At 32.8% G+C, this 16,596-nt stretch overlaps 1 protein-coding gene across 1 annotated transcript; it reads right to left on the reverse strand.

Annotated features, from left to right (window-relative positions):
• Positions 1-1,097: 1,097 nt before the first annotated feature.
• Positions 1,098-16,469, reverse strand: LOC125659457 (amyloid protein-binding protein 2-like). The gene is made up of 14 exons (XM_048891131.2): positions 16,301-16,469; positions 12,996-13,084; positions 12,619-12,770; positions 10,146-10,263; positions 9,659-9,827; positions 8,114-8,170; positions 7,966-7,998; positions 7,154-7,221; positions 6,934-7,039; positions 6,244-6,368; positions 6,037-6,122; positions 5,193-5,383; positions 4,494-4,659; positions 1,098-4,069 (listed from the first exon to the last, which is right to left on the reverse strand). The coding sequence occupies exons 1-14, from the start codon at positions 16,439-16,441 to the stop codon at positions 3,846-3,848; spliced, it is 1,725 nt and encodes a 574-aa protein (XP_048747088.1). The 5' UTR covers positions 16,442-16,469; the 3' UTR covers positions 1,098-3,845.
• Between the last annotated feature and the right edge of the window lie 127 nt (positions 16,470-16,596).

Genomic DNA, 16,596 nt, shown 5'->3' on the forward strand with positions numbered 1-16,596 from the left:
AGCTAAGAAAATTCCTCACTACAATCAACTGCTGGTGAGAAAGCATCATTCTGAGAAGCCATTTCTTCCTCAGTAAACTCTGGTTTTAAACTGATATCCCATTTCTATTTCATTATTTAATTCACTTTCTGATGATGACAGTGTTAAGCGTCAATGCTGTACGTGCCAAAATACAATGTGTCCTTCTTACATCAACATCAGTGCTGCCCTCTAGTCGATGCTAAGAAATAACCCAACAGGGAGGTAATCATTTTATCAATATGGCAGCTCTCAGGGACTGAAAAGATTCGTTAATCTTTATGAAATATCTCCCTACTGAAGAAAGCTATATCTTGATGACTTTCAGAATTCATATATACATGAAAATGGCAAATTAAAACCCTTTGTCACATTTTCATGTTCACTTCAGAAGTTCCTTTAAAGAAGATGTTATTTAAATGTACAACACAAACACTATATACCGACTTTGGCTCCTCCCTGGAGTCAGAACTTCTACTCCGAGGATCATGAATTTACATTTATTGTAGAACCCTAGCAGCTTCCTGCTCCACATCACCATGTATTTAATTTTTCTTTCAGATATACGTTGTAGAGAAATTTTTTTTAAATTTGTCAATTTTCCCCCCGCCTGAGGTCATGATCTGAACAAACTTGAATCAGCACTACCTGGGGATGCAAGCATATTATTATGAGTAATCATGACCCTCTTGTTCTTGAGAAGATTTTTCCTGTAAATCTCCATGTAAACCTTTGATCCCTTATTGTGACCCCACCTTACCCCCAGGGGTTATGATTTGAAGAAACTTGAATCTAAACTATGTCAGGAAGCTTTCATGGAAATTTCAACTTTTCTGTCCCAGTGGTTCTTTAAACAATCCCATTCTACTTTAGCCTTTTCTTGATTATCTCCCCTTTGAATGGGGAAAAAGTTTGGCACTTCATTTCCACAAACTTGAATCCTCTTTACCCAAGCATTCTTTGGGGCAAGTTTGGTTGAAATTGGTTAAAAATGTTAAAAGTTTATGCATGGAAGATTTCTTCAGATCACCTATTCATTACATTCTGTAAATAGCTTTACAAATTAATATAAAACCAGATATCTATGAATAAATCATTTATTCAACAATATACATTAACAGATATCACTGAAGCAAACAACTTTTACAGTCACTTTTCTAACATAAAAAAGTACAGATAGTGTTTAGTACTGTGAATTCATTATACATGTACATGTATTTCATGCCTCAAAACTTCTCTTATCAGACTAAGAACTACAGAAATATCAAACATAGCACTATGAACATCATATTTTGAATACTAGTCAACTCAGCACCAGGTAAACTCGGCACCTGGTAAAGTTGGCACCAAGCAAATTTAATTTGGCATATTGTACAAGTTCCAATGGTAAATTTCAAAAGATTTCAATGAAGAACAAAGTAAGAGCAAAAATATCAAGTCGAAAAACAATGTACATGCATGCACATATGTTTCAGCAATTTTAACCCTATTACTTTTCAAGTATTCATTTCATATGGATATCATTCCACTTTGTTCATTCATAAGAGAGTCATGCATGTTTAAGTATTATCCAATCAAAATTGAGTGCACATGTATGCAATTGCTAGTCAGTGATTAAGACCATACTGATCACTCTGAAAATATACCTACAATGCACATGCATGCAAAATTGATTTAGCAATACTTGTTTACACCATCATAAACCTACAGTAAAAAAAATTCAGTTTATTTCAGTCTTTAATTTGAAATCCAATTCAGTACCAAAAATTGAAAGAAAGCCATTGCACATGCATGACTCAGCACTTTAGTTGATGTCAGTCAACAAGCAATTGTACCACATACCTACTGTAAAAATTCCATACATTGATTTTGCAAATGATTTTGATGAAAATCAAAAAATAAAAAAAAATGTCCATTCAAAGAATTGCACCTCTAAAAGAAGATGCATATGCACATTTGGATTTTTTAACATACTTATCTATAGATATTCACATTGTCATAAGAGTTATAAATGTTTTAGCATTATTCAATCAAAATAAAGCATACATGCATGAGCATGCAATCAATTTAAAGTCACAATACATACCTACAATATAAATCTCAAATGCTTTCATTGAAAACAGTTAGACTGATTTCAAAGTTAGTAGACCAAAAATCCAATGCATTGTATGCATATTCAGACAAAATGGTATTCATTCTGCACATCTACACAAGCCATTCTATTATATCCTTAAAAAAAAGGTTTCAGCTTAATCTCTTGTATAGTTTCTGAGAACACTAATGGACAAAAAGTCTGAGCCTACAGGCCTTATCGGTCAAAAGTTAAAAGTATCACTAGTCCCAAAAACTGGGAAACCTATAGTAATTTTCCTGTTCTGCATATCTAAGCTAAATTCTAATATTCAGCAGCAGCATATAACAAAATGTGTTTTTAAAACAAATACATGTATGTTCCAAACTACATTTGGGAAACATGATAAAGAATAATAAGAACTGAACAAAAACAATATATTTCCAAACTTCATTTGGGAGACATATTAATGATATAAAACTGTGATCTTCAATTTTCATGATTTAATATACACAATAGGATCACAATAATTTCGACTGAATCCTTATCACAATATTGCAAAAATATACACCTTGAGTATTTTTCTCCAATGCACCACTACATGTTGTCAAAATGTTCAATGTACCAGCGCAACCTCCCAGTGTCAATAATTAGTTGTATATATAATATACATGTTCAATATTGAGGACACATCTAGGGATAAACTTTTTCAGAGAAGAAGAAAGTGTTAAAGCGTTGAGAGAAAGTATAATCAATGGTGCTCAAAGATATTTAATCCAACATCGCCAGTCTCTCCACACAGTTACATGTATTTGAATTATGAATGTTTGTGTCTAAAATTACTATCACTCTCCTCGGTTTTTGGAGATTATAAAAATATTTCCCAAATTCCTTAACAACTAAACCTACAGTCTCTACTAAGAGTGGCAGAAAATTAAACAATACAGCAGTAAAAATCAATCCTTTCTTTAAAACCACAAAGAGAATGCCGCTAAATACAGTTCATTTACAGAACTTATATTCTTCTTGTATTTTTAAACTTTATTCGATCACAGTGTACATATAATTTTTTTTTTACCAAGGTTGATGTCACCAACAGGGAAAAGTCTCCATACATGAATTGCACAGGTGCTTGTCATTTTAAATATAAAGACATTTCAGTTTATCACACATTTAAAATGTCACGCACCTGTGATGAAGTGCTACTAATATTACCAATGAGTACACACTTGTAAAACTATTCATATGTTGAATGAAAATGTTTGTAATACACCCACTCAAACATCTACACCGATAAATTATAATCAGCATTAACTTATAGATATGTTGGTTATTTATTTTACTGTTTTCATTAGATCTATGCTATCATATCTACATATCTTATATCTACATATTTTACATATTAAGGAAAGCAGGTACCAAATAGTTTTGTTGTTTGTTGTTTTTTGTGGGTTTTTTGTTAATATCAGAATGCTTATTTCAGCTTCATGAGAGTTTGAATTCAGGGGAAACATTGAAGGCTACACATTGACTTAAACATCAGTCAGTCAGTAAACAATACAAAGGCTAACAACATTGACAATCACCTTTTAAATTGCACAATATCGATCTGATGAAAACGTTATGCAATACATTTGAGGATACATGTAAAGAATATTACATGTATAGAATACACAAAGATTTTCTTATAAATCATTTCCAACCGCACCACTGAACACAGACTTGTGGAGAATGATACACAGTTTACCTCACGTTCTCAGGAAAAGTACTTTTTCACATTTTCTTCAAAGTTTGTAGATAACGAGAATTCTAGCGGTTTCACCTCGGTGGCGTTATTAATGTCTCTAATGGTGTTCCATTGATGTAAGATATCATGGTAATGATCAGCCATGGCCAGATTATTTGTAGTCCTGTATAATTTTAGCAGTCCTCGATAATCATATTCTAAACCGCTGTAACCTTCACCAAATAATTTCTTACCTGGAAAAAAAAAACCCACAAAATTTCTATACAACCATGTACAGAATTATCTATTAACTGTTCATTACTAAGATGTGTTTACTACAATAATTTTTGACGACTACATCTGTTTAACAGATATTCAACTCAGTAAACAATATGTTTAGTTGAGCAGAAAACTTGGAAGGATATACCGGAATATGATGTTCACAAATTGATGAAATGAAAATCTAGAACATCAATTGATCCTTACCAATTGCTATTGATGAAATGAAAATCTAGAACATCGATTGATCCTTACCAATTGCTATTGATGAAATGAAAATCTAGAACACCAATTGATCCTTACCAATTGCTATTGATGAAATGAAAATCTAGAACATCGACTGATCCTTACCAATTGCTATTGATGAAATGAAAATCTAGAACATCGATTGATCCTTACCAATTGCTATTGATCGAAGGTAAAGTCTCTCAGCCTCAGCGTACTTCTCCATGTCGTAATTATAGAGGGACGCTAAATGCCCCACAGACAATGCCACTTCATAGTCGTCCTTCCCTAGGAGCCTTTCTTTAATTTCTATGGCCTTTAAGTGCATCTCTTCAGCCTCCTAACAATCAAAATTAAAAAAAGTTGCATTTGAAAATACTGTGTCCCCAATCGTGGTCCCCCCCCCCTCAACTGTGGTAGATTAATGAATGACCTAGACTTTTCTCAGATAAAAACACCTTGACCTTTCTATTCACTAAGGTCAATGGTATGTAATTGCTAAAGGTTAACATTTCCACAACTAAAAGTGGCCACACATGGTGGGTATTGAATGAATGTCTAGATTTTCGTTCTTCTATTCATGAAAGCAATTGTCATTGTAAGAATATACATATTAATCATGTTTTCATGAATACATAACCTGTTACACCCCAAACTAGAGAGTTGTTCCTTAGGCATATATTTACATAATATTATCAATTGTAGAGATCTATTCCATAACCCTACCTTTTAGTCACAGCTATTGTCTGAAGTAAATAAATATTTGATTGTATTTACCAGGACCGGATTATTCAAAGAAAGATAGTACATGTGCAAATGCAAAACCTTAATTCTGTGTGCATCTTAATTTCCTTGTACCATGAATTCACAAACCTCATATCTCTGCATGGACTGGTACAGACGTCCTAGATTCCCATAATGCTTTGCAGTTTGTACATTGTTTTCACCGAAGGCCTTCCTAGCTAATGTCAAAGACTGAAGATGAAGTTCCTGCGCTTCCTGTAGATTTTTCTCTTTAGCTTCCTTGGAGAGACTGTCTAATGCAATCTCTTCCAGTATCAATGCTAAAAAAAAGAACAAGATGTGTTTGTAAAACACTGATGCCCCCATACGGCAGCAAAGTAGTCATGGTACACACAAGTGAAATATGAAAACCTTATCACTAACCATTAAAAACCTGTAACTAAGGATAGAATTTTTAAAAAGTAGGTCAAACTCCAGGTCATCATATCAAAAACTTTGGAAGCAAAAGAATGGTCTTGTCACAAGGAATACACACATGTGAAATATTCTTTTGGAAAAACAGACAGACAGACAAATCTATATCCCCCCCCTCCCCCGAATCTCCAATTATGAGGGCATAAAATCATATACTACAATACAATGATTAATACAAAAGTTTATAATTCATTAACTTTTTTTTAACTGAGGCCGAGGGGTTATATTACTTTTTGACGCAATTACTAATTTTTACAACAACAACAAAAAAACTATTATGTATTCTACATGTTATAATTTTGTATGCATGAATTTTCGTGGAAAAACACACTGGATTTATAAAGAAGGTCTAAGCTATTCCATATCATGAAGCAATTTTCGAATGAATACACTTTTATTTTACTCAAAAGTACAGGGCCATAGTTGGCTATTCATGGCTTTTGTTTTTTGATGGTGATAATATGCTGGGCAAACTTCTGCACTGCGTATATTATGTTACCTTTAACTCTTTTAGATGAGGACAGTAACAGATGATCTTCTGGCAGTATATGACTTAAAATTTCAATGGCTTTTTCTGCATGCTCTCTTTAAAAATAAAAATTGCATAAATCAAATCAGAAATGAAATCAGTCAGGCAAGAAGTTATAAAATTTCTTTCACTAAAATTCCCAAGAAAATGTGTTTAACAAATGAATTAGAATTGTACCTGGCATCATTAAACCTCCCAGAACTATATTCTTGAACATATGAAGCATATGCCAGATCTTCATGTCCTATGGCTACGTAAAGGTTTCTTCCTCCAAATACAGACTGACGTATACCAAGAGCCATCTAAACACGATGTTTATAAAAAATCAAAACACTGATATAGCGTATAAACCAATCTAGAACACAATGTTTATAAAAAATCAAAACATTGATATAGCGTATAAACCAATCTAGAACACAATGTTTATAAAAAATCAAAACATTGATATAGCGTATAAACCAATCTAGAACACAATGTTTATAAAAAATCAAAACATTGATATAGCGTATAAACCAATCTAGGACAAAGATGTCTGAATTGAACATATTTCATTGACAAAAACATCAAAAGGATTAGGCACAAGTTAATTTTTTTTTAGATAGCCCTTTCCCATTTACCATAATTTATAAAATTGCCATACATTATGAGTAATTTACAATGGCTACAAAGAAATACAATACATATTTGGTCTATTTGTGTTTATGAAGTGTACACAGTGAAATGGCCACAATCATGTAGAAAAGATTGAATAGCCTTAAATAATCCTAAAAAGTTCTTTGACAATGACGTCCTATGACCAAAATGTCTATCTAATCATTTGCTTACTATCGTGCAAGGTAAAGGTGTTACTAAAAATGTTCTTTATACCTGATAGACCTGCACAGCAGCTGTTATTGAATCTATATTTAATAAATAAAACCCATAATCCAGTAGTGCATCAGAATATTTTGGATGTTTATCTCCAAACTTCTCCCTGAAAATATTCATCATTCAAATCACTGCTAGGAAAATATTTAAAACATTCCAAAAACAAGATTACATGTATTACAAAAAAAAATTATGAATAGTAATACATCTGAAGATTTACCTAGCAAAACAGACTGCATGTTTCACAAGCACTTCAGCTTTGCAAAACTCCCTTTTCACAACACAGGCCTTGAAAACACAATAGAGACATTATGAGAAAAGACAAATTGACCATTTTAGAATAAGTTTAGTATCCCTTCATTTCTTCTCTTTCATATACATACAAAACATATAAATGAAATCATACCAATGTATTTTACATCTGAACTGAAAAGAATAATTTGCTGTTTGTAAAACTGCTTACAAGTACATGTACTTCTTCATGGGTTTCAAGTGAAAAGGAAAAACCTTTCTTACAATTAAATGTAACTGCCTAAATATCTTACATATATACATGGACTATCCCAAAAAGTTGTAAAAACATTGTCCATAACTTCAAATATCTATTCAATAAACACCAAATTTTGCATAATTAATTAATAATGTTCATAAACTTTACAAAATCTGAAATTAATATCTTTCATAGTGACAGAATTATGAAAATGCTGATGCATCCTTAAGTTTTGCACACCAGGGCCAGCATTTTGAAAAAGTAAATCATGGATGTTATTAGAAACAAAAATGGTGTTTGCTTTCATGACCCGGTGTTTACTAGTATGCTTTTTATTTTAACATTTTGTTTAAAATGTGTTATTATTATGAAACTTGAGATAATAAAATATTGCTATATACCATATCAAGAAAATAAACTGATATTAACTATGAGAAACTTAATTGATTAACCATGTCTACAACTTTTTTGGGATGACCCTCGTAATTTCCAACTTGGAAAAGTTGACCTCTCTTACAGAACCTTGTATACACGATACATACCTTTGAGCACTGTCTTAGAATATCTACAACAGTCTGAGAAAAAATAACAAAGTTTTAATATATCACCAATAATTCAGATTTGTGTAAAAACCAGTACAAAATGTTGATATGATTTTGTTCTTTGTTAGTTGAGCATTATAGTGCTTACCTTGTTTGGTAGATTTCTGGATAATGCTTTTACAGCCTTTGAGCAATATTTTATTGCCTACAAATGTACAATAGGCACCTGAAGTTCTAGTATTCAAAATATATTTCCTAATTTTTATCAAATCACAATAACATTCTTGCATGATAATGTTATAATTACAGAATAAATGCTTTGTACAGTGAAACATGCTATGGCCATTTTAGCCCCATCCCAAACAGCAACTAGAATGATCTCTGAACCTGGAGGAAATGAATTCAAATTTTTGTAGAGGGCTAGCTGCTTAATGTAAAACTTTTGCCCACTGGACTTTTGCCCACTGGATGTCCATGAGTACATGAGAAGATCTTCAAACATGTAATGTATTTTCAATACATAATCAACTAACCCTGTCCTGGAGCTTAAACTGCATGCTTGGGGGCCATAAATTTCACAATATTGGTAGAATGGTAACTATTTACTATTTATCATAATCACTAAAAAGTTTGCTTGTTAAACATGTTAAATGTCCGTAACTAATATATATTTTCAATGAATGACTAACTTTACCCACCCCCTAAGGCTAGAACACTGGACAAGTAGTCATGAATTTATAAATTTTGGAAAAGGGTTAAGTACATTGTACTTATTGTATTCATGCAAACAGTTTGCCAGCTAGATTTCCATGGATATAGGAGAAATTTTCATAGGTGTAATCTACTTTTAATGTATGACCAACTTTGCCTGGGTCCTTCAGCCTGAACCATGTGCCTGGGGCCATCATTTTCAAAATGTTGGTAGAAGGCTAAGTGTTTATTATATTGATAATCATGGCTTGCCTGTTAAAATGTCAATGAGCAAAGAAGGTTTTCAAAATTGTACTGCATTTTCAATATACCAATTAATCCCCACCCTATGCCCTGAACTCTGAACCCAGGGGTCATGAATTTCACAATATTTGTAGAAGGCTTCATGCTCTTCCTCACCAGGTATTCAGTTTTCTATACTTCAAAATGTGCAGGAGTTGAGAAACCATTTTAAGCAGCTTTTGAACAGCTCCTGGGACCCCAGGGGTACAATGATTCCGAAAATCACAATTCATGTTCATCTCATCCCTAATGTGCTTCATGTTAAATTTGAAGACATTCGTATAGTAGAATTCAAGAAGTTAAAAATATCCAATTCTTAATGGATTATGCACAACGATGGATGAATAATATAGACTCTTGCACCCCCAAGGCCTTAAGGGCAGGGCAAAAATTGATATTCTTTAAAAATATTTTTAGGAACATCTTTAGAAACATTGGCAATTCCTAAAGATTCAAAGACTCTGAAATTTACTTACACTGTAAGAACCTGCGATCTACAGATTAGCAGCTGACACATTAACTGACTGAGCTACCCAGCTAGGCAATCAAATTGAAAAGGAATAGACAAATATTGCTGGTATTTATATTTTCATTTATGTTTTAAAAGGAAATCAGCCATTATGACGAAGTAGTACACCTCCTTAATGAAGACCTGACAGTTTAAATTCCTTAATAACCTTATTTTACAAATAGTTCATACCTGGTCATACTGACATTCTGCAAACAATAGAGCACAACACTCCGTGTAAAAAGGCGCTGCATTGACAGGTAAACCCAGGGATTCTAACTCTTCTACAGTCTGTCGAGCTATCTGGCAGGTCTGGTCAGCTTTAGCATATTTACAGTTGGCATTCTGGACATGCAATAACCTGGGGGAAAACAATGCAATTGTAATGATGAAATTCATTGTACAACATAAATTTTTATATAAAATGTTGCTTATTTTCTCATTATGACCACTACTTTACAATTAAATTGATTTTATACCCCACTATAATCTTTCTGATGATTCACTACTTGCAAAATGTACATTGTACTTGTGTGCTGGCAGAATGGAAAAGAGAGAGAGAGAAAACTCCAAGTATTTATCAACATTAAACTATTTCTGTAATCCTTAACAAAGAACAATGTAAATGTATAAAAATTGTCAGACAGAGGATGATAGATGAAAATAATAGGAAATTTACCCCACACTGCACTCCAAACACTTGTGTAAATTAGACTTATCGATCTGGCACAAACTAAGACAGGCTTCATATACTGTCTCACTGGCACAGAACCAACCAGCATCACACAGGAAGCCACCTGCAAATCAAAAGTTAGAATTCATACAGGTAAAAGTCAAACATTACCTCGTCAACTACCATGCTGAACAAAGAAGCACAATACACATAATTATACGTTGGCGTGATGTTGACAGTACAGTAAAATATACTTATAGCAAAGAGCTGTAGACGAACACATCTGATTCATTAATTGTAATTCATTATAGTTCCAATGTTATTTACATGGTTGCCAACCTCTAACATGTAAAAAGAGGGTCATGACCCTCGTTGGAAAGCAAAAAATCTGGTCATAATACGTAACGGCATTCAAGACATACTAGGATTAAATGTGTTATAAGTGTTTATATTTAAAAAATAATTACAACAGAAATGTGTGCATTATCTATTTATTGAAGGGAAGTATTGTAACTGACAGTGGTGCATGGTGAATTTTCAAGACTGATGGAGATGGACGATATTTAAAGCAGAACAAAGATTGATCAAATTACATGATAAAAGGGCATTTAAGGTTTCATTGTTTAGTTCAGATCTGAATTCAGTGTGTATTTTCTTTACAAAATCAACTTCCAAAGATAATGGCAAAAATGACGACAGTGCATGATTAGATGACTTTGTGCTAAAGTACTTTTTACATGATTTTACGTTTTGTCAGATCATTTTTAGCTCCAGACCCAATAATGCGACTAATCCAAGAGACAGTAAGCTCCATGCTGTCCTCATAAGCTCCATGCTGTCCTCATAAGCGCCATGCTGTCCTCATAAGCGCCATGCTGTCCTCATAAGCTCCATGCTGTCCTCATAAGCTCCATGCTGTCCTCATAAGCGCCATGCTGTCCTCATAAGCTCCATGCTGTCCTCACAAGCGCCATGCTGTCCTCACAAGCTCCATGATGTCCTCATAAGCGCCATGCTGTCCTCATAAGCTCCATGCTGTCCTCATAAGATCCATGCTGTCCCCAATGCCTTTTTTTAAATTCATCAAAAGTCCTTTTCCAAAATTTGTTGGTAGATACATAAGTATCGTTTTATTTTTGTTGGTGTGTCTGCTGGCCCTGATAGGATCTCTTCTTGGTGGAAGCCATTTTACATAATGACTTTAATCCCCAATTTGTCAAAACAACTCGCAGATAATTGTTAACACCTGCTTTGATAACTTCTCTGTAATAGACATGACCATCGGCATTGTTTACGTAGATCCAAGCTTATGTTGCAAACTGGAAATTACACGCGAAATGTAATTTACAAAACCAAATCCGGAAATTGAGTGAAAGGTATGACCCGCTGGGTCATAAAAAATAACCGGGTTACGGATTGAAAAGTCAGGTGTAACCCAACAAAATTTGGGTAAGTTGGCAACTATGGTTATTTATTACATTTGTTATGAATGGACAAAAATAAAGCTGAACGAGAATTTACACATCAATAAATCCAAAAACACAATGTATTCATACACCCTTGAAAACAAATAATGTAGTGCAGGAAAACTATTTGAGCTTTTGAAATTGTTACTACAGTGAATGAAATGGAAGTATAAGAATCATACATTCTTTTTGAAAAATTTATTGATGTGTAAACTCTGGACATTTTACTCACAAACTTAACATAAAAGTGCTTCACACTTTTATTCAGTTTGTGAGTGTTCAGAGTTTACACATCGATAAATTCATCAAAAAGAATGTTTAATCCTATAATATCCAATAAGTTTATATAATAGATCTAAAATTACAGGGAATGAAAATCACTTCACTCTAAGCATAAATTCATTATAAGTGTGTTTGCTGTAACCATGTTTTACTGTATACACTATGGAAGTCAAGCATGTTATGTTAATCAAGCATTGAAACACGAGTCATGTGACTCTGGTCTGACTGGCACTGGTCTCAGTAGAAATCTAGACCAGACAACATGTACAACATTTCTCAATTACTATTCATAAGGTCCTTTACAAATACTTTCATGGGCAAGTATCTGATATGATAAACAAGTACGAGGCATGTTAATGATTACACAGTGCAATTGTCTTATTATTTACCAAGTATTTCCACAAGTAAAAGCCAATGACAATTCACAGGAAACCCAACAACTAGATGAGTGATACTGTAGATATATCATAACTGCCATATTTTTCTGATAATTATAATATATACCCAATTCTAATATATACCTAATTATAATATATAATACCTAATTATAATATATACCTAATTATAATATATAATACCTAATTATAATATATATCTAATTATAATATATACCCAATTATAATAGATACCTAATTATAATATATACCTAATTCTAATAGATACCTAATTATAATAGATACCTAATCATAATAAATACCTAATTATAATATATACCTAATTATAATATATACCTAATTGAAAACCAAGATGGATGGTTTTGTCCCTGGTAAATGGGTCCTGACATGTTTGTGGTGCTAGTTGTTTTGCAAACGTATCTGCCAGGATGTCAGCAACGCTGGCACCATGGTCCATTAATGCCTGGAAGCAGTGATGAAGTAAATGTCTGCAAAAAAAGTCATTCTTTGTATGTTTTTCATGAACTCACATCAATATGGTTTTGTATAGTTACCATTGCAACAGAAGCCTGCTTCAAATTTCAATGAAAATCCTCTCTGGATCGAATTTTGAAATACACACCTTACTCAATTTACTCATTTCACATTTCAACAAAATTCAAATACAACTTCAAAATTCAATTTTTAAACACTTTGAAACAGTCACTACTAACCTTTTGTCATTAACCTTTAAAACTCTTGCAAATGTGTCCAATTCAGAAAATTCTAAGGCTAGCTGGCATATTCTTCCTTTGTTGTATAACTACAAATTATACATACATGTAAAAACAAGCTGTAAAATTTCAGTAATTTCTTATTTTACAATGTCTTGCAAAACATTTTTTGAACATACAAAGTCGCTGTGAGGAGAGAATGTACACATGTACAGTGTTTATAAAATACAAATTACTGCTACCTGGTATCAAGTAACACCGATAACAAACTTTATTAATTCTAAGTACATTCATAAAATGATGCATATTTAGTTGCTTATCATTGGCAGTATGTCCATGCATATCAGAATTCATTATCCTTTGGCCTGCATAAGACTAGGAAATCATTTCAAAACAATACACAACTTATAAAAGGATGATACGCTCGCCTCTAGCACCAAAGGATTACGTAGGGAACATTGACAAGCACCTGTGGGGCCCGTTTTGCTGACCAGGCCCCTGTTCTAGGTCTGTACCAATGTTGCTGCACATTATCACACAATATTAACCACACTGAATCATCACTGTTAAATATGTCAAGCAGGAAAAGCTTATCATCCTTTTATATGTTGTGCATAGTTTGAGAGGCACTGAACAAAATCATTGCAATTGCTATTTCATATTAAGAATATTGTGTAATCCCAACAGGATGCCATGACAAAAATAACCAGAGTTCCTGAAACATTCTGGTCCAGTGGGCATCCCCAATCAATTTTCAACAACCATTTTTAGAATTTTTAATTTTATAGGTTCAAACGTCTGGTAGATTTTTAAATCCTGATTGTGATTTTTTAAAATCACTTAACATTTTTACAATCAACAAATAGTAAAATGAACATTAACACACCGTGATCATCTTATCTGGAATCAGTGTATCGTTTTACATCCAAAGATTTGTTTGTATACTCAATTCTTATAAATTTCACTATATTTTGTGATATAATCTGGTTTGAGTTAATTTACACTGTGGATTATAAAACATGTAAATTGACCAAAACCTGGTTAACATCACATAATATACCCTAAATTAAATTCCTTCCTTTAATTAATGTAAAACGATAAGGTACCAAAAAAAATGTATGTAAACACTGATACGAACAAATCACTTGGCAACTCGGCCTATCGACAAAGCATCGAGCCGTGATTGTGAAGGCAACCATCTTAGCTCCAAAGAACTTGAAAAATTTATATTTATCAAATATGAAACCGGAAAAATGATGACAAAAGTCAACACAAGGGAAAATTCAAACAAAGAAGTAACACCTTTATCAATAATGAATTGTCACATAATTTATACCAACATTTGAAGGATATTTTCAAGAACAATACTTAAATCGTAGTTAAAACTACATGTGATAGAAGCAGAGAACACTGACACAGTTTTTTGTTTTCAGTCAAAAACTTTCCGACCACCAACCCCCCACCTCCAGTAAGAAAGGTACTTCAAAATAAAACACGGCAAAATTTACAAATCCTTAATACATTATTAATTCGAATGTAATATATTTGTTTTAATGTATCATTCAAATGCCATACGGAGAATGTATCGAATTGTTACCACAACCATAGTAGTTTCAACTGCTGCCCCCATGCCAAATCAGATCATACAAAATAAATTGCATATATCCTAGTTTATATTTGTCCAGTCAGAGACTAGAATACAATAAGAATTAAATCATATCCATATAAATCACTACACTCTGTTTGAGGAATGTTGAGAAGTAAAAACTGTTGCAGCAGGTTTTTTATTTACACAAACTGGATGCAGTAACCTCCTACAACATGTTGACATGTCATACCAACATGACTACTGTCAACGGAAAATCTGGGGAATTCATTTTCCAAACCCTTCCAAAGTAAGAGGCACAAATCTTCAGGAGGTGCATGTATCATAAAGTTTGAATGTTCCTGATACATATTACAAAAAACATGCACCCTATCTATGTGTTCCAAATGTCAAATTGCTCATAGAGCTTGCCATTGGTGATGCCCGTCACAAGGAGATTCATGACGATTCATGGTGATATATAACAAATTTGTAAGTTCCATCCCCTACCTCTGAAACCATACTACATTCATTTCCAGAGACAAAACCAATCCATTCATTTTCCTGCCTACCAGAAACCTTTTTAAAAATGCTTTAATAGCCGGTTTGAATTTTTAAAAAATATTTGGTTTAAATCTATATACTTCTTTTTTTTTAACAAAAACTGCAAATTGAATTACAATTAGCAATGAATAATCAGACAATTTAAAATATTTTTAAATCTATTTAGATCTGTGTCTATCTGCCTTAAATTTTGTATACTTTCTGCCAAGTTTTAATACAATGTAACACATAAATGAACACTTACTTTTCAAGGGACTGATTCACGGTTTTCCCCAAAATTTTGTTTTTCACCTTTAATGATCAAAATCTACTGTCTACTAATGTGTTTGAAAGATTTCACATGAAAATTAAGGTTATGCATTATCACAGAAGCTCATTTTAGACAGTATATTATTTGTTTTGTAAACAAAAATTGCGGTATGCTATTGTTTACGAAATTTTCAAAAGAAATGGATATCAATCTAAGTTTATTATATTTTTTTACATTTCAAGCATTTATGGGGTAAAATGTGTCATCTTTTATGTTAAAATGGGTGACTATGCAAAATTAAGATGCAATTATATTACAAAATCAATACCTGTTTGTTTGTTTACATAAAAAGACTTGAATCTTTGTTTACATAACACGGATTTAAGGCTAAAATACTGGTTTCATTCTTGCATTCAGAAGGTCAAAATTTTGGTTGTCAACCTTAAATGAGTTAGATCTATATTTTTAATGTTTAAAATCAAAAATGAAAAATATTTTTATCAAAAATCGTGAACCAGTCTCTTTAATAGAATAATATAGTAACTTATTCAACTCTCAGTAAATTACTCTATTTAATAGTGTAACATAATAATATTAACTGTTCAACAATGCTTCCCCCCTCTGTGATTGTGATGTGTGACTGATTGTCCTATTGGTGAGTCATCATGTACATGTTACTTCACATTTCCAGGATATTTTTAACTGTCTCGTTATGCTCATATAACACGTGTCATCATTATTTCTATCCTCCTATTCGCATTACTTATCGTTCTTTTTTGCCTGTTATGTAAAGGAAATTAATTAAATTACCAAAAATAAATCTGAATTATATACTGTATGATCATGGGCCCAGAGTACCTGTGGTGACAAGCATTATCTGTGTCAAAACTGAAACTTGGGACTTACTTTATAACATATGTCAAACTGTACATCTTCTGGGAGGCTTTTAACTTCTCGTCTGTGTCTAGAGTAGGACGAAACAGTGGCGGAGACAGCTGTATTATACAAAGAATCTGGCACCCACTCCAGCGCACAAGCAGACGCCATTTTGGATTATTTGACAGGTGCGACATCTAACAAAAATTAGAGTGATCGTTCTTGTTTTCAGGTTAGAAATCACCAATTCGCTCTCAAACGTCATAAATTTGATTTCCGATTGTTGTTAAATAGTTAATGTATTTTTTTTTAATAATATAGGTGGG

The sequence above is a fragment of the Ostrea edulis genome, chromosome 1 (genome assembly GCF_947568905.1).
Source record: "Ostrea edulis chromosome 1, xbOstEdul1.1, whole genome shotgun sequence".
NCBI classification, from domain to species: Eukaryota; Metazoa; Mollusca; class Bivalvia; order Ostreida; family Ostreidae; genus Ostrea; species Ostrea edulis.